General features: G+C 44.9%; 1 protein-coding gene across 1 annotated transcript in view; it reads left to right on the top strand.

The window, feature by feature from the left end:
- Nucleotides 1-19889, top strand: part of LOC135506137 (ezrin-like) — a 53564-nt gene extending 33675 nt beyond the window's left edge. The window contains exons 10-15 of the mRNA XM_064925597.1: nucleotides 5867-6030; nucleotides 9102-9232; nucleotides 10888-11048; nucleotides 14522-14614; nucleotides 15333-15605; nucleotides 18277-19889. Coding sequence (XP_064781669.1) covers nucleotides 5867-6030; nucleotides 9102-9232; nucleotides 10888-11048; nucleotides 14522-14614; nucleotides 15333-15605; nucleotides 18277-18441 — 987 coding nt within the window. The 3' untranslated portion in view covers nucleotides 18442-19889. The remainder of the gene's footprint in view (nucleotides 1-5866; nucleotides 6031-9101; nucleotides 9233-10887; nucleotides 11049-14521; nucleotides 14615-15332; nucleotides 15606-18276) is intronic.
- Nucleotides 19890-19908: the final 19 nt, after the last annotated feature.

Below are 19908 nucleotides of genomic sequence, written 5' to 3'. Positions count from 1 at the left end.
AATTCAGTTATGTTGTGTGACCTGTGAATGTGTTAGTGAGTTGGAATGAACTTTTAAACTCACTTAATTCTAGGTCGGGAGGAGGGGATTCGTTCTAGAAGCAATGAAATGACGTCATGTTATTGTATATAAACTGTTGCTCGTGGTAATGTGGCAGCGTGCTCTGAGAATAAATAGTTTTATCTATTATTGATAAGACTGGTCTCCGTCTATTTTATGCAAACAAGAATCTTACAAATTCTCATAAAATAGATTAAGCGAATTAAATTAATGAAAACATATTGGAATAATTAAATTACAGTAACAAAGACCCGACGGAGCTCATTGCCTTCTTGAATCATGCAGAAATGTGCAGCGTGGAGGTCATGTCATTGATTTTGTTGGAAAGGGGAAAAATTGTGCTTTACAATGGTATTGACATTACAGTTGATCTGGAAGTGTTACGTTTCTGGGGCGCTAAAATAAAGTAAATTGTACGGACCAAGGCGTTGTACAAAAGTGAGTGAGTTTACGTTAGGTTACGTTAGGAACCTAACCCTACACTATAGTTCCACACGACAGGGCAAAACCAAGAAGGCTCCAGTGAGTTACACTATAGTTCCACACTGCAGGGCCAAACCAAGAAGGCCCCAGTGAGTTACACTATAGTTCCACACTACAGAGCCAAACCAAGCCAAGCTGTTCTGGCCTGGTTACGCATCTACCATAGTTGCTGGAACTGTGCTGTATAGGGCAATGTGAAAATAAACTTATTAGAGCCAACACATTACAGTTTGGGTCAGCCCTACAGTCTGAATCAGGCATCATATGCAGGTCGCCATGATCCTGAATCACAATGACACTGTTTTGATGATGGATGGCATTCACCACATCACACACTGTCTCCACACTTAACATCACAATGAAACCAATCTGAAAGCATCAGCAAACAGCTGCAGCAGCTGTCCTGATGGACCAATTTAAAACACAGTAAGCCTGGTCCCAGATCTGTTTGTGTTTGGCCAAACAACAACCATAGGAGTTGGCTATACAGCACAAACAAATCAATGCAGTGTAAGTATGAGGTAGGAAGATGTTTATTGTAAGTACAATTACACTATGTGGGTGTTGGCTCGCTCACCTCCCATATTGCCAGTTCTACCTGCCTCCTATCTCCTCTCCTCTCCTTCATTAGCCCTATCCTAACCTCTCTCCTCCTCTGTCTCCTTCATTAGCCCTATCCTAACCTCTCTCCTCCTGTCTCCTTCATTAGCCCTATCCTATCCTCTCCTCCTCTGTCTCCTTCATTAGCCCTATCCTAACCTCTCTCCTCCTGTCTCCTTCATTAGCCCTATCCTAACCTCTCTCCTCCTCTGACTCCTTCATTAGCCCTATCCTAACCTCTCGGCCCTATCCCAATCTCTCTCCTCTCCTATGGCTCCATCATTAACCCTATCCTCTCTTCTCCTCCTCTGTCTCCTTGGGAGCAGCAGGTCCATTAGCCCTATCCTCAATCCCATCTTCCATTGTCAACAGAACCCTGGCTCCAGCCCCTGTGGCACAGATAGGGAGCAATACAGACACGCATGCACACAAACGTGCATGACGATGCACACATACACGTGCATCCATACACACACGTGCACACACTCTGAATGCTCTTCTAATGTCCTAATGTCCATCAAGCCTCTACGCTCAAGGCACCTTATCTCTTCTGCTCAAGCCTGTGTGTGTGTGTGTGCGCACGCCAGGGTTTTCGTTAGCCAGTAATTGCCGGCCTTTTGGCAGATATAAACAATTAAAAGCCAATAAATAGAATTGTTGCCGGGCCAAATTGACCAGAAGAAAAAACTATCCCAAACCAAGAAGGGCCCATGTTTCCCATGCATACCGTTGCATAGGCAACAGTATGCAGGCAGGTGGAAGCAGAATGCATTTTGAAAACATGTACTTGAAACATGGAGGCAATTATTTTATTTCAACTTTATTTTGTTGTCCAGAAGCCAAAGGCACAATCCCAGTCATAGTAACAACCCGTCCCATTCATAGTAACAACCCGTCCCATTCATAGTAACAACCCGTCCCATTCATAGTAACAACCCATCATAGTAACAATCCGTCCTAGTAAAAGTAACAACCCGTCCTAGTCATATTAACTACCCGTCCCATTCATATTAACAACCCATCCTAGTCTTAGTAATAACCCGTCCCAGTCATAGTAACAACCCGTCCCAGTCATAGTAACAACCCGTCCCAGTCATAGTAACAACCCATCCTAGTCATAGTAACAACCCGTCATAGTAACAATCCGTCCTAGTAAAAGTAACAACCCGTCCTAGTCATATTAACTACCCGTCCCAGTCATATTAACAACCCATCCTAGTCTTAGTAATAACCCGTCCCATTCATAGTAACAACCCGTCCCATTCATAGTAACAACCCGTCCCATTCATAGTAACAACCCGTCCCATTCATAGTAACAACCCGTCCCATTCATAGTAACAACCCGTCATAGTAACAACCCATCCTAGTCATAGTAACAACCCATCATAGTAACAACCCGTCATAGTAACAATCCGTCCTAGTAAAAGTAACAACCCATCCTAGTCATATTAACTACCCATCCCAGTCATAGTAACAACCCGTCCCAGTCATAGTAACAACCCGTCGCAGTCATAGTAACAACCCGTCATAGTAACAACCCGTCATAGTAACAACCCGTCCCATTCATAGTAACAACCCGTCCCATTCATAGTAACAACCCATCCCAGTCATAGTAACAACCCATCCTAGTCATAGTAACAACCCATCCTAGTCATAGTAACAACTCGTCATAGTGACAATCCGTCCTAGTAAAAGTAACCCGTCCTAGTCATATTAACTACCCGTCCCAGTCATAGTAACAACCCATCCTAGTCATAGTAACAACCCATCCTAGTCATAGTAACAACCCGTCATAGTAACAATCCGTCCTAGTAAAAGTAACCCGTCCTAGTCATATTAACTACCCATCCCAGTCTTAGTAACAACCCATCCTAGTCTTAGTAACAACCCGTCCCATTCATAGTAACAAACCGTCCCATTCATAGTAACAACCCGTCCCAGTCATAGTAACAACCCGTCCCAGTCATAGTAACAACCCGTCCTAGTCATAGTAACAACCCGTCCTAGTCATAGTAACAACCCGTCCTAGTCATAGTAACAACCCGTCATAGTAACAACCCGTCATAGTAACAACCCGTCATAGTAACAACCCGTCATAGTAACAACCCGTCCCATTCATAGTAACAACCCGTCCCATTCATAGTAACAACCCGTCCCATTCATAGTAACAACCCGTCATAGTAACAACCCATCCTAGTCATAGTAACAACCCGTCATAGTAACAATCCGTCCTAGTAAAAGTAACCCGTCCCAGTCTTAGTAACAACCCGTCCCATTCATAGTAACAACCCGTCCCATTCATAGTAACAACCCGTCCCATTCATAGTAACAACCCGTCCCAGTCATAGTAACAACCCGTCCCAGTCATAGTAACAACCCGTCCCAGTCATAGTAACAACCCGTCATAGTAACAATCCGTCCTAGTAAAAGTAACCCGTCCCAGTCATATTAACTACCCGTCCCAGTCATAGTAACAACCCATCCTAGTCATAGTAACAACCCATCCTAGTCATAGTAACAACCCGTCATAGTAACAATCCGTCCTAGTAAAAGTAACCCGTCCTAGTCATATTAACTACCCGTCCCAGTCTTAGTAACAACCCGTCCCAGTCTTAGTAACAACCCGTCCCATTCATAGTAACAACCCGTCCCAGTCATAGTAACAACCCGTCCTAGTCATAGTAACAACCCGTCATAGTAACAACCCGTCCCATTCATAGTAACAACCCGTCCCATTCATAGTAACAACCCGTCCCATTCATAGTAACAACCCGTCCCATTCATAGTAACAACCCGTCCCAGTCATAGTAACAACCCGTCCCAGTCATAGTAACAACCCGTCCCAGTCATAGTAACAACCCGTCCCAGTCATAGTAACAACCCGTCATAGTAACAATCCGTCCTAGTAAAAGTAACAACCCGTCCTAGTCATATTAACTACCCGTCCCAGTCATAGTAACAACCCGTCCCAGTCATAGTAACAACCCGTCCCAGTCATAGTAACAACCCGTCCCAGTCATAGTAACAACCAGTCATAGTAACAACCCGTCATAGTAACAACCCGTCATAGTAACAACCCGTCATAGTAACAACCCGTCATAGTAACAACCCGTCATAGTAACAACCCGTCATAGTAACAACCCGTCATAGTAACAACCCGTCATAGTAACAACCCGTCATAGTAACAACCCGTCATAGTAACAACCCGTCATAGTAACAACCCGTCATAGTAACAACCCGTCATAGTAACAACACGTCATAGTAACAACACGTCATAGTAACAACACGTCATAGTAACAACACGTCATAGTAACAACACGTCCCAGTCATAGTAACAACACGTCCCAGTCATAGTAACAACACGTCATAGTGACAACACGTCATAGTGACAACACGTCATAGTGACAACACGTCATAGTGACAACACGTCATAGTGACAACACGTCATAGTGACAACACGTCATAGTGACAACACGTCATAGTGACAACACGTCATAGTGACAACACGTCATAGTGACAACACGTCCCAGTCATAGTGACAACACGTCCCAGTCATAGTAACAACACGTCATAGTAACAACACGTCCCAGTCCTAGTAACAACCCGTCCTCGTCATAGTAACAACCCGTCATAGTAACAACCCATCCTAGTTGTTGCATATTTAGATTCTAACAGAGATTGTGTAACTACGGAAACACTATCAGGTGGGCCATTTAGATTGGTATTTTCCTGCCAATTGCATTTTGGCAAATGTTTGAAAATGCATTTTATTGTCTGCTTCATTACAGGAGTTGCATGTTCTGTTACAATGAATTACTATAATCTACAGTTGAAGTCTGAAGTTTACATACAACTTAGTCAAATACATTTAAACTCAGTTTTTCACATTTCCTTGTCAGTTAGGATCACCACTTTATTTTAAGAATGTGAAATGCCAGAATAATAGTATAGAGAATTATTTATTTCAGATTTTATTTCTTTCATCACATTCCCAGTGGGTCAGAAGTTTACATACACTAAATTAGTATTTGGTAGCATTGCCTTTAAATTGTTTAACTTGGGTTAAACATTTCGGGTAGCCTTCCACAAACTTCTGACTCACTGGAATTGTGATACAGTGAATTCTAAGTGAAATAATCTGTCTGTTAACAAATGTTGAACAAATGTACATGAAACAAGTAAATGTAGATGTCCTAACCGACTTGCCAAATCTATAGTTTGTTAACAAGAATTTTGTGGAGTGGTTGAAATATCTTTCCGGTCACGTTGTCCAGTGCCACATTTTCCTAACGGGAACCCTGGTGTGTGTGTGTGTGTGTGTGTGTGTGTGTGAGGGGGGGGGGGGGTCAGCCTAACTGTGTTCAGTAACCGCAGATGGGAAGTGTCTCCTTCAAATTAAAGGTTTGGTTTAGTCATCTCTACTGTTCCTTTCAGCTGCCATTTTAACTTTCCATTCCAAACTAAATGTTCGCTATGGGTGTTGTCGAGTTTCGGACTCTGCACCTGCCTACTGTTAGTAGAGCCTTTGTCACTTCAACGTTATGGAAACACTAAAGATGGCTGTTTGCAAAACCATTTAGTCTGACCTGAGTTTTGTTCTTTTCTCCACCCTCCTTCACCTTTCTCTCACCCACCACTCTCCCCTGCCCTCTCTCTCTCTCTCTACTCACCCCTCCCCTTTCTCTTTTCCTACCCCCCTCTTTCTAATCTCTTCCTCTCTCAGGACTTTGTGTTCTTTGCCCCTCGCCTGCGCATCAACAAGCGTATCCTGCAGCTGTGCATGGGCAACCATGAGCTGTACATGCGCCGCCGCAAGCCAGACACCATCGAGGTGCAGCAGATGAAGGCCCAGGCCCGCGAGGAGAAACACCAGAAACAGATGGAGAGGTGTGTGTGTGTGTGTGTGTGTGAGTTTAGAATTAGGGTGGCCAACTCTCCTCCTGGAGAACTACTGTATGTGCATGCGTTTGCTCCATCCCCACACAAACACACATAATCAGATTCAGAATATCACTCACGAAAAGGGATATATTGTATCCCATGATCGGTGTTGCCCAAAGTTACAAAAATATGCCATGAATCATATCCTAGCATGTATCTCTTGCTCCAAAGCATAGCATGCTCTTCATTATAGCAAGACATGCTCAGCACCTTTGCAGGCTTCACAGGGTCATGAAGTACTGCAGAGATAGGCCACTAGCATAACTAGAGTAATCCCAGCGTAGCACTGATGATTCAGTAGCATGACCTCATTCTGGGATGAGTGACGCGACCTAAAGACAAGGTTGTGGGAGCTGGCTGCCCTATCTTCTAGTGTTAGCGGGACAGGATGGCCTTCGCACAGCTCTTCAACATGATTTTAGATGGCCAGGGTCCGTCACAATCACCTGTAGGACTTTCCCTACACTAGAACTAACCCTACACTAGAACCTAACCCTACACTAGAACGTAAACCTACACTAGAACCTAACCCTACACTAGAACCTAAACCTACACTAGAACCTAACCCTACACTAGAACCCAAATGTGAACCGAACCCTACACTAGAACCTAACCTTAACCCTACACTAGAACCTAACCCTAAACCTAACCCTATACTAGAACCTAACCCTAAACCTATACTGGAACCTAACCCTACCCTGGAACCTAACCCTAAACCTAACCCTACCCTGGAACCTAACCCTACACTAGAAATTAACCCTACACTGGAACATAACCCTAAACCTAACCCTACACTGGAACCTAACCCTACACTAGAACCTAACCCTACACTGGAACCTAACCCCAAGCCTAACCCTACACTGGAACCTAACCCTAAACCTAACCCTACACTGGAGCCTAACCCTACACTGGAGCCTAACCCTACACTGGAGCCTAACCCTACACTGGAACCTAACCCTACACTGGAACCTAACCCTAAACCTAACCCTACACTAGAACCTAACCCTAAACCTACACTGGAACCTAACCCTAAACCTAAACCCTACACTGGAACCTAAACCCTACACTGGAGCCTAAACCCTACACTGGAGCCTAAACCCTACACTGGAGCCTAAACCCTACACTGGAGCCTAAACCCTACACTGGAGCCTAAACCCTACACTGGAGCCTAAACCCTACACTGGAGCCTAAACCCTACACTGGAGCCTAAACCCTACACTGGAGCCTAAACCCTACACTGGAGCCTAAACCCTACACTGGAGCCTAAACCCTACACTGGAGCCTAAACCCTACACTGGAGCCTAAACCCTACACGGGAGCCTAAACCCTACACGGGAGCCTAAACCCTACACGGGAGCCTAAACCCTACACGGGAGCCTAAACCCTACACGGGAGCCTAAACCCTACACGGGAGCCTAAACCCTACACGGGAGCCTAACCCTACACGGGAGCCTAACCCTACACGGGAGCGTAACCCTACACGGGAACCTAAACCCTACACTAGAACCTAACCCTAAACCTACACTGGAACCTAACCCTAAACCTAACCCTACACTGGAACCTAACCCTACACTGGAACCTAACCCTAAACCTAACCCTACACTAGTAAGTCGCTCTGGATAAGAGCGTCTGCTAAATGACTTAAATGTAAATGTAAATGTAGAACCTAACCCTAAACCTACACTGGAACCTAACCCTAAACCTAAACCCTACACTGGAACCTAAACCCTACACTGGAGCCTAAACCCTACACTGGAGCCTAAACCCTACACTGGAGCCTAAACCCTACACTGGAGCCTAAACCCTACACTGGAGCCTAAACCCTACACTGGAGCCTAAACCCTACACTGGAGCCTAACCCTAAACCTTACACTGGAACCTAAACCCTACACTGGAGCCTAAACCCTACACTGGAGCCTAAACCCTACACTGGAGCCTAAACCCTACACTGGAGCCTAAACCCTACACTGGAGCCTAAACCCTACACTGGAGCCTAAACCCTACACTGGAGCCTAAACCCTACACTGGAGCCTAAACCCTACACGGGAGCCTAAACCCTACACGGGAGCCTAAACCCTACACGGGAGCCTAAACCCTACACGGGAGCCTAAACCCTACACGGGAGCCTAACCCTACACGGGAGCCTAACCCTACACGGGAGCCTAACCCTACACGGGAGCCTAACCCTACACGGGAGCCTAACCCTACACGGGAACCTAAACCCTACACTAGAACCTAACCCTAAACCTACACTGGAACTTAACCCTAAACCTAACCCTACACTAGAACCTAGCCCTACACTGGAACCTAACCCTACACTGGAACCTAAACCTAACCCTACACTAGAACCTAACCCTAAACCTACACTGGAACCCAACCCTAAACCTAAACCCTACACTGGAACCTAAACCCTACACTGGAACCTAAACCCTACACTGGAACCTAACCCTACACGGGAGCCTAACCCTACACGGGAGCCTAACCCTACACGGGAGCCTAACCCTACACGGGAGCCTAACCCTACACGGGAGCCTAACCCTACACGGGAGCCTAACCCTACACGGGAGCCTAACCCTACACGGGAGCCTAACCCTACACGGGAGCCTAACCCTACACGGGAGCCTAACCCTATACTGGAGCCTAACCCTAACCTAACACGGGAGCCTATCCCTACACTGAAGCCTAACCCTACACGGGAACCTAACCCTATACTGGAGCCTAACCTTACACGGGAGCCTAACCCTACGCTGCCAACCATCAACAATAAAGGGGAAAGGGTGTTTTTGTGTCATTAGTCTAGATTGTCTAACCAGCTTATTTAACATCACTGAACAAACTACGAAGGGTATCTGTAGAATGACAGTTTATGCCTGCTACACTGTGTGTGTGTGTGTGTGTGTGTACAAAGTGCGTCTCTACTCAATGTGTGTAATATCACCCCAGGGTGATTATTACTTAATTAGCCAGCACACGTCAGCCTCTCTTTGTGTCTCACACCGGCCCTCTCTTATCTGCAGGGCCCAGCTGGAGAATGAGAAGAAGAAGAGGGAGGCCATAGAGAGAGAGAAGGAGCAGATGGAGAGAGAGAAGCAGGATCTGATGATGAGACTCTACCAGTTTGAGGAGAAGACCAAGAAGGCAGAGAAAGGTATGCCCGGGGAGAACAGGGTCTGACTGGTGAGGACACTAGGGTCAACCAGAGCACATTTATCACCTAAATGTAGGGAGATGTGTGAGTAAGAGAGACAGAGAATGTGTGTGTACATGCGTTTGTTGGTGTGTGTGCTGCATTTTCATGCCGCATTAAATAGCTTAAATCAGTAATGATATTTGAGAAAATGACTCTGTTGACAACAATTTGCATTTAAATAGTTTGAAAATTTCTATTGAAGTTCTATTTTACTGGAAGTAGTAGTATACAGCTATACCTTGTGCTATGTGTGACTTTATGTCCCGGTGAACCTTAGATAGCCCGGCGGTATTGTTTCTGCATGGTTAAATATCAGTTATCAGGTTGATAAGGCATTTACTGACTGTCAATGCTTCCTCATTGACCTTTGTTTGTAACCTTATATATTATTATACTATACATGGGTCGTATTCATTCGGCATAAAATGGAAGAAAAGCTACTAAAACAGGAAGGGACTACCTGAACATGTCCAATAAGAAATGCTTGCCTTTGTTTTCCGTTGCAAAACATTTCTGTAATGTTTTGCTACGGTGAGCCCTAATGAATATGACCATGGTTTATCTCCATATTCAGTCTAGCAGACAGCGTATACCTTCTGTCGGATTTACTTAACCGGATTATTATTGTATTATTATTTCCATGAATAGCTGTGGAGAGGGTTTAGGATTACATCATGGAAGTAGAACAACCCTGTAACTACAGTAAGTGCCTGGTGGTTCCATACTATCCATAATGCAATCATACATTTCTAAGATTTTGTACTTCGTTTTGAAGGTCTGCTTCAGAGGTCGGTCCTTTGTCCTTACTAACATTTTAAGTGTAATGTTAGAGAGTTGTTAGGGTGGTTCTGATTGTAATGTTAGAGAGTTGTTAGGGTGGTTCTGATTGTAATGTTAGAGAGTTGTTAAGGTGGTTCTGATTGTAATGTTAGTTTGTTTTTGACCTTATGTTTACTATGTGGTTGTAGTGTTTGTCTAAAACTATATGTGTTCCTTAGTGTAGTTATCTACTATGTCTAGTACTATATGTGTTCCTTAGTGTAGTTCTGTACTATGTCTAGTACTATATGTGTTCCTTAGTGTAGTTATATACTATGTCTAGTACTATATGTGTTCCTTAGTGTAGCTCTGTACAACGTCTAGTATTTTATGTGTTCCTTAGTGTAGTTCTGTGCTATGTCTAGTACTATGTTTTTCTTAGTGTAGTTCTGTAGTATGTCTGGTACTATTTACTATATGTGTTTATGAATATCTCTGTCTTGCAGAAGTGTATTTGTCTTTTATCTGTCAGTGTCTCTCTGAGTCTGACCTGCATGAGGAGCATGTGTTTGGGTGTTTTAGGTGTTTTCCAGGTCGTCTTTGATGCCTTACTAGTTTGTGTACCGTGTTAGGCTACTATCAGATCTCACAACGCCTGAAGAAGTGTTAAACCAGCATCTCCGAAACCACATTAGTTTTAAGTTTCACGTTTTATTTGTCACATGCACAAGTGCAGTGGAATGCTTAACTTGCAAGCCCTTCACAACAGTGCAGTATTCAATATTAAATATATATTCTGTACTCTCTCTCTTCCCCCTCCCCCCTCTCTCTCTCTCCACTCCACTCCACTCCAGACCTGCAGGAGCAGATGCAGCGTGCCATGCAGCTGGAGGTGGAGAGGAGGATGGCGGAGGACGAGGCTGCCCGCCTGGAGGCTGAGCGTCAGGCCGCCCTGCTGGCCAAGGAGGAGCTGGCCCGCCACGCCCAGGACCAGATGCACAACCAGGAGCAGCTGGTGAGAACCACCACACAAACATCATACGACCATGTTATAACATCATACAACAATGTTACAACCATCTTACAACCTCTTATAACCATGTCAGAACCATGTCACAACCATCTTACAACCATGTCACAACCATCTTACAACCATGTTACAACATCTTACAACCATGTTACAACATCTTACAACCATGTTACAACATCTTACAACCACGTTACAACATCTTACTGCACTGTACCATAACGCTACTATGTCACAACCCCCCTATAACCTTACTGCACTGTACCATAACGCTACTATGTCACAACCCCCTTATAACCTTACCTCACTGTACCATAATGCTACCATGTCACAACCCCCCTATAACCTTAACTCACTACCATAATGCTACCATGTCACAACCCCCCTATAACCTTACCTCACTGTACCATAATGCTACCATGTCACAACCCCCTATAACCTTACCTCACTGTACCATAACGCTACCATGTCACAACCCCCCTATAACCTTACCTCACTGTACCATAATGCTACCATGTCACAACCCCCTATAACCTTACCTCACTGTACCATAACGCTACCATGTCACAACCCCCCTATAACCTTACCTCACTGTACCATAATGCTACCATGTCACAACCCCCTATAACCTTACCTCACTGTACCATAACGCTACCATGTCACAACCCCCCTATAACCTTACCTCACTACCATAATGCTACTATGTCACAACCCCCCTATAACCTTACCTCACTGTACCATAATGCTACCATGTCACAACCCCCTATAACCTTACCTCACTGTACCATAACGCTACCATGTCACAACCCCCCTATAACCTTACCTCACTACCATAATGCTACCATGTCACAACCCCCCTATAACCTTACCTCACTGTACCATAATGCTACCATGTCACAACCCCCTATAACCTTACCTCACTGTACCATAATGCTACCATGTCACAACCCCCCTATAACCTTACCTCACTGTACCATAATGCTACCATGTCACAACCCCCCTATAACCTTACCTCACTGTACCATAATGCTACCATGTCACAACCCCCTATAACCTTACCTCACTGTACCATAATGCTACTATGTCACAACCCCCCTATAACCTTACCTCACTGTACCATAATGCTACCATGTCACAACCCCCCTATAACCTTACCTCACTGTACCATAACGCTACCATGTCACAACCCCCTATAACCTTACCTCACTGTACCATAACGCTACCATGTCACAACCCCCTATAACCTTACCTCACTGTACCATAACGCTACCATGTCACAGCAAATTGAAACCCTGCTATAACCCTACTATACTGTACTGTCATGCTCTGCACCCTGCACTTTGCTCTGCACCAGACCACACACAGGGTCACTGTAACAGACCTGACAGTAAACCTGTAGTCTAGGGAGAAGACTATTGACAGTGGAACACTGAGGCTGTTTTTACAGGGAAAAGTTGGGACAACAGCCACTCTGAACCAACCCCATAACAGAGCGATGTGTCATGATAAACAAATAAAGACACAAGACAATAAGCCACTATAAAACACCAAAATGGTCCGTCTCTGTGAAGAAACAGAATGTAGGATACGCTACAGGGTTTGCTCTCATGGGGCTTTCCTCAAACATGTAATGCCTCGCTATGAACCCATATATACAACAGGCACCACTAGTATGAACATTACAACACAATCTACTGTTTCGCTCAACATCTCCTCAGCTTTAACTAGGTAGACTGGAATCTCCAGTGACTAAGCAGCAGTCTAGCCTAGCAACCTGTTGACTGTTTTCAATAGAGGCTGTGTTGGCCCTTTTTGGGCCAGACACCAATTTTACAGCTGAACACACTTGACAGAGGTGTTTTATGGTCAAGTATCCCCACTGTGTGTGTGTGTGTGTGTGAACAACAAAGCAGTGTACTGAGCCCTACAATAAGCACTAAGCACTGTACTCTACTCGAATGTACTCTACTGCAGGTCTCCCTGGTACAATGGTGTATCCACTATATGGCCCACACCATATAGTTAGATAGAGGACTCCAGATGAATATAACCCGTTTTAATGGCGCTGCCCATGCTGTCAGAAATGCCAGGTTGGCACAGATACAAATATGAGTCTTCTATCTAACTCTATGGCCCACACTGAAGTCATTATACCTCATCACCAGTTTATTAGCCCCAGCACTTGAGACAGACTGGACTCCTGCCAGCCCCAGCACTTGTTTAGTCAGACTGGACTCCTGCCAGCCCCAGCACATGTTGAGACAGACTGGACTCCTGCCAGCCCCAGCACATGTTGAGAGAGACTGGACTCCGGCCAGCCCCAGCACATGTTGAGACAGACTGGACTCCTGCCAGCCCCAGCACATGTTGAGACAGACTGGACTCCTGCCAGCCCCAGCACATGTTGAGACAGACTGGACTCCTGCCAGCCCCAGCACATGTTGAGTCAGACTGGACTCCGGCCAGCCCCAGCACATGTTGAGACAGACTGGACTCCGGCCAGCCCCAGCACATGTTGAGACAGATTGTAGTCTGGCCAGCCCCAGCACATGTTGAGACAGATTGTAGTCTGGCCAGCCCCAGCACATGTTGAGTCAGATTGTAGTCTGGCCAGCCCCAGCACATGTTGAGACAGATTGTAGTCTGGCCAGCCCCAGCACATGTTGAGACAGATTGTAGTCTGGCCAGCCCCAGCACATGTTGAGTCAGATTGTAGTCTGGCCAGCCCCAGCACATGTTGAGACAGATTGGACTCTGGCCAGCCCCAGCACATGTTGAGACAGATTGTAGTCTGGCCAGCCCCAGCACATGTTGAGACAGATTGTAGTCTGGCCAGCCCCAGCACATGTTGAGTCAGATTGTAGTCTGGCCAGCCCCAGCACATGTTGAGGCAGATTGTAGTCTGGCCAGCCCCAGCACATGTTGAGGCAGATTGTAGTCTGGCCAGCCCCAGCACATGTTGAGTCAGATTGTTGTCTGGCCAGCCCCAGCACATGTTGAGACAGATTGTAGTCTGACCAGCCCCAGCACATGTTGAGTCAGATTGTAGTCTGACCAGCCCCAGCACATGTTGAGTCAGATTGTAGTCTGACCAGCCCCAGCACATGTTGAGTCAGATTGTAGTCTGGCCAGCCCCAGCACATGTTGAGACAGATTGTAGTCTGGCCAGCCCCAGCACATGTTGAGGCAGATTGTAATCTGGCCAGCCCCAGCACATGTTGAGACAGATTGGACTACTCCGCCCTGTAATGCTCTCAGCCCTGAATTAAAACCTGTAGGCCTCCACACTATCCCCTCCACCCATCGCTGTCTCTCCATCCCTTCCCACAGACCTGTAGTCTTTTGTGTACTGTACCCAACTGTCTGTGACCTGTCGCCCTCCTCCTCTGTCTTCCTCATTGTCTCTCCCAGATGTGTAAGTCCTCACCTCTTTCCCTTCTCTCCTCTGTTGTCTCTCTCAGGCCGCGGAGCTGGCAGAGCACACAGCTAGGATCGCCCTGCTGGAGGAGGCCAAGAGGCGCAAGGAGGAGGAGGCTGACACATGGCAACACAAGGTGAGTCGCCCACACACAGACATGAACAAATGCATGCACACATTTGTACGCATGCACAAGCACGCACAATTGGATGCGCACACACACGCACACACACGATCAGGGCTCTATTAAATCAGATCCGCTTTAGCCAGTATCGGAGGTGAAACTGCATTAGAGCTGTTAAATCCACAAGCGGCTCCCGGCACTATACCTAAAGCGGATATTGCCATTGGCTGCATGGAGTTGCATTAACATAAATCCCATGCAGCCTTGTTTACAAGTTTTAACACTGGAATGTGAGATGTAATCTACACCTCCGTTAGGCTGATATAAATCCTAATTACTTTGTTGTATGATTTTTCAATTTGAGCCTATTATTTCTTGATAGCCTACATTTTCTCGCTCTGAACTTCTAACGAGAGTGGGACGGCTGTGGCTTCGTGACATTGAACAAGGTCACCTGCTCACCGATTTGACAGCACCAACGTAGTTATACCTCCGACAACGCCAATATATCAGCTATGCCGGTGTCGGCTATCGCCGGTTAACGCTTGATCTGATTGAGTCTAGGCCTATGTCACACTGTCAAGTAACTGTAGTTACTCTACCTTTGATATGGAATCACTTTTTGCTGTGGCTCAAGATGAGAACAGGTTGTATTGTAATGTGGGGAATTCCACAGTGTTCTGTAGTAATAACCCTCTCTCTCTCCCTGTCCTCCCACCCCACCCCCCAGGCTCAGGAGGCCCAGGACGACCTGCTGAAGACCAAGGAGGAGCTGCAAATGGTGATGACGGCCCCCACTCAGGCGCCCCCTCCCCCCATGTTCGTGGAGGTGCCCATGTTAGTGGACAACCAGGACTTTTTGATGGTGGAGGAGCAGAACGACAGCGAGAACAACAGCACGTACAGTGCCGACCTGCAGAACGAGGGCTTCAACGACCACCGCCTGGAAGAGGAGCGCCTCACCGAGGCCGAGAAGAACGAGCGTGTGCAGAGGCAGCTCATGGTAAGAGCAATTAGTTTGCAGCAAGACGTGCGAATTTGCAGGGATTGGTGGGTTGCTTAATGGGTTGAGTATCACTTGATTGATTGTTTAAATCATTAATTCATTAAATCACTCAGTCTTGAATCATATATTACTGGTTGAAAATCAACCTACAGTTGAAGTCAGAAGTTTGCATACACCTTAGACAAATACATTTAAACTCAGTTTTTCACAATTTCTGACATTTAATCCTAGTAAAAATTCCCTGTCTTATGTCAGTTAGGATCACCACTATATTTTACGAATGTAAAATGTCAGAATAATAGTGGAGAGAATGATTTATTTCAGCCTTCATTTCTTTCATCACAGTCCCAGTGGGTCAGAAGTTTACACATACACTCAATTAGTATTTGGTAGCATTGCCTTTAAATTGTTTCATTTGGGTCAATTGTTTCATGTATCCTTCTACAAGCTTCCCACAATAAGTTGGGTGAATTTTGGCCCATTCCTTCTGACAGAGCTGGTGTAACTGAGTCAGGTTTGAAGGCCTCCTTGTTTGCCCACGCTTTTTCAGTTCTGCCCACAAATTTTCTATAGGTCAGGGCTTTGTGATGGCCACTCCAATACCTTGACTTTGTTGTCCTTAAGCCATTTTGCCACAACTTTGGAAGTATGCTTGGAGTCATTGGTCGGAAATGGGTCTTCCAAATGGACAATCATTAACTTCCTGACTGATGTCTTGAGATGTTGCGTCAATATATCCACATAATTTTCCTACCTCATGACGCCATCTATTTTGCGAAGTGCACCAGTGCTTCCTTCAGCAAGGCACCCCCACAACATGATGCTGCCACCCCCCTGCTTCACGGTTGGGATGGTGTTCTTCGGCTTGCAAGCCTCCCCCATTTTCCTCCAAACGAAATTATGGCCAAACAGTTATATTTTTGTTTCATCAGACCAGAGGACATTTCTCCAAAAAGTACGATCTTTGTTCCCATGTGCAGTTGCAAACCGTAGTCTGTCTTTTTTATGTTGGTTTTGGAGCAGTGGCTTCTTCCTTGCTGAGCGGCCTTTCAGGTTATGTTGATATAGCACTCGTTTTACTGTGGATATAGATACCTTTGTAACTGTTTCCTCCAGCATCTTCACAATGTCCTTAGCTGTTGTTCTGGGATTGATTTCCACTTTTCGCACCAAAGTATGTTCATCTCTAGGAGACAGAACACGTCTCCTTCCTGAGCGGTATGACGAACAGGTCACAAAACTACAACTAACAGGTCCCAAACATCATCATGAAGGGACAATTTTAAATTAAATAGCTAATGCAACAGTGATGTTAGTTAGTAGGAGATATGAGTCTTTGAAATGACTTACCACGGATATAAAGTGCTCCACAAGTCATCGTGTGGAAAAATGGCCTAGAAAGGCAAGCGACAGCAGCGAACAGCCTCCTCTGCCCCTATTGAGTCTGCTGCTGCGCTGCGCTTTTAGCTGATCCAACGTTACAACATGGCAATTGGTGCTTTGGAAACATGCTAAAGTACAGAATGACTGCTGGGAACATGTCTACAACTTCATCAGCAAGCTGTCAAACTATCGTTATTAAGTGCCAAGCTACACACTGTTTATCAGTAGTGCCCAACATCCTTAGCTAGTTAGCTAAAATTCCATCCCTGCGTTTGTCAGTGAAGCTCGTTAGCAGCAGGCAGGCTACAACAAGCTAAATCAGCTGATGAGTTCACTGGCAACCGATATACTTGCACATATTTTGTGCAAGAGTAGAGAGATGTAATTTTGTTTTTACAACTTTCTCACTGTTTCATGGCGAGTGAGTCATGCACAAGACAGGTCGCGGGAGGCGATGCTCGCAAAAAAAGTGTCGAGTGGACATCGTCTCAATGCTCATTTAGCCCAAAACACTTACAAATTTGTGATCACTATCGAACACAACAGCAAGTGGCCATGTGATAAAGGGCTTAGTGTTCAAGTGTTAGGTTTGAGGTTCAACCTATGGCTGAGATAGATAGATAGATAGAACGTCATTGCCCCCTAGCAGTCACATACTCAATAGAACCACCATGCGAAATAGGACCATATTCTGCATTTTTTATTCATGTGGAATTAAATGAATTTGTCTTGTTGTTTTAATGGAAAACAGATAAAAATGCAGTTTTCCAAAGCAAATTTTTCCATTTGTCACATCGCTAATTCTGATTGGATGGTACAGAATTACATATATTTGTATATTTACTCGGTAGTCCACTAGAACAGATAATTATAGACTAATAGGTGAAAACTACTTAGCCAAATATGGCATTCAAATTATGTTACCAGGGAGCAAAAATGGTAGGTGAAAATATATGGTTAACAACTCGAGTTTCCCTTCCAGGAGAATGTGTCATTGTCAGTCTGGAATAAGCAGCTCTAGCAGAGGAATTTCTCTGTCAGCATTGTGGTAGTTTCTCAGAATAGCGCGGCTTCTGAGCAGAAGTGAAGCGTTTAACACAATGCATACGTACTATTTGTGTCTAAATATAATATATAGAATATTCTGGATATATTTATTGGATTATTATAAAGATCTGGTTCAAATCCAGATCTTCAACAGCTTGTTGTCCTGTTGTTCACTCATGTCCTTGGCATGTTCCTCCCTGGTTGACTTCTTCTTGACTCATCGTGTTCCTCCTTGCAGGCCCTGAGCTCGGAGCTGGCCCAGGCCCGCGACGACACTAAGCATACCCAGAACGATCTGCTCCACACGGAGAACGTGCGCGCCGGCCGGGACAAGTACAAGACCCTGCGGCAGATCCGATCGGGCAACACCAAGCAGAGGATTGATGAGTTTGAGGCCTTATAAGAAGGCCCCTCCCCAGAGGCCATGAGGGCCACACAGCCACGTACCCTTTCTGAATGGTCACTGAACTAATCCCTCCACTGCCACACACACACACACACACACACACACACACACACACACACACACACACACACACACACACACACACACACACACACACACACACACACACACAGACAGGAGCAGTATAAAGAGTGAGTGATACACACATCTGCCTCACCACTTTTACCAGTTCCCCCTTAGTGAGAACTTACTCCTGTAAAAAGGCTTTTCAAATTCTTGGAAGAAAACTTACTCGTGCCAAAATATATATTATTTTCTTTTAGCATAACAAATCTTCTTTCTGTTTTGGTTGTATGTAATTGGATGCGATCAAACAAAATCACTCACCATTATTTTTAACCAGAGGTGTGATGAGTGGGACTACACAGTAATAGTACGCCATGATGTGCACCTGATAGACATCAAGTACAGCCAATCAGAGCCTTGCTTTTTGGTGTTTTCTTAAATGTGGTGTCAATTTTGAAAAAGGGTAATATATATTTATTTTTTTCTGACAGGGACCACTCAGAAAGGGGAACATACAGTATATTAACTTCATACTCTTACTTGCAGAAAAGTGTACTATGTTCTGTTTCATTGTGTTTTTCCATAATATTTGAACACTTTCACTTATGTTTAATATTGCTCTACATTATCTGGGAAATCATGAATAGTTTAATATTTATACGATAAATGGTTCATTTAAAAAAAGGGTTATTTCCTCTTGGTTTGTATATTTCTGCTATTCTACTAATGATCACAAGAACATTTAAAATGTATCAGGTTCTATATCAACCAAAATAATGATAGTTTTGTGTTCCTTAAGGTTTTCTTTTAGATCAGTAAATTAAAGAGATTTATTTGTAAATTATAACTTTCTTTTTTTACATAAAGAGACAATGCAGTTCACGGTAGCTAGCAGCATTTTTCCATGCAGTTCACGGTAGCTAGCAGCATTTTTCCATGCAGTTCACGGTAGCTAGCAGCATTTTGCCATGCAGTTCACGGTAGCTAGCAGCATTTTGCCATACAGTTCACGGTAGCTAGCAGCATTTTGCCATACAGTTCACGGTAGCTAGCAGCATTTCCAAGGCATACGTGCATCTTCTCCAGGAGAAAAATGCTTATACAAAAACACTTAGGACTCTATTCAGTCTGCATCACTGAAGCGTTACAGATTGCGTTTTAGAAATGTAAAGGTAATTTCCGATTGAGCCGACACATGCAACGTTTACCGTGAATACAGTCTCACCGTTCCCTCTCTGTGGATGTGTGCTAGACCCGGTTATTACTGACACTATAACCAAAAGACACAGTGCTGCCGCTGGCCCGCTGTTCTTTATTTCAACTGGATTTTATAATGAGGTGTTTAGCATATTGGCAATAAAGATCTGATTACAGCTTCATACTGTGTTTTCACTTTCT

Source organism: Oncorhynchus masou, chromosome 19 (genome assembly GCF_036934945.1).
Source record: "Oncorhynchus masou masou isolate Uvic2021 chromosome 19, UVic_Omas_1.1, whole genome shotgun sequence".
Lineage (NCBI taxonomy): Eukaryota > Metazoa > Chordata > Actinopteri > Salmoniformes > Salmonidae > Oncorhynchus > Oncorhynchus masou.
Note: the sequence above shows the minus strand (reverse complement) of the source record. Positions and strands in the feature narration are given on the sequence as shown.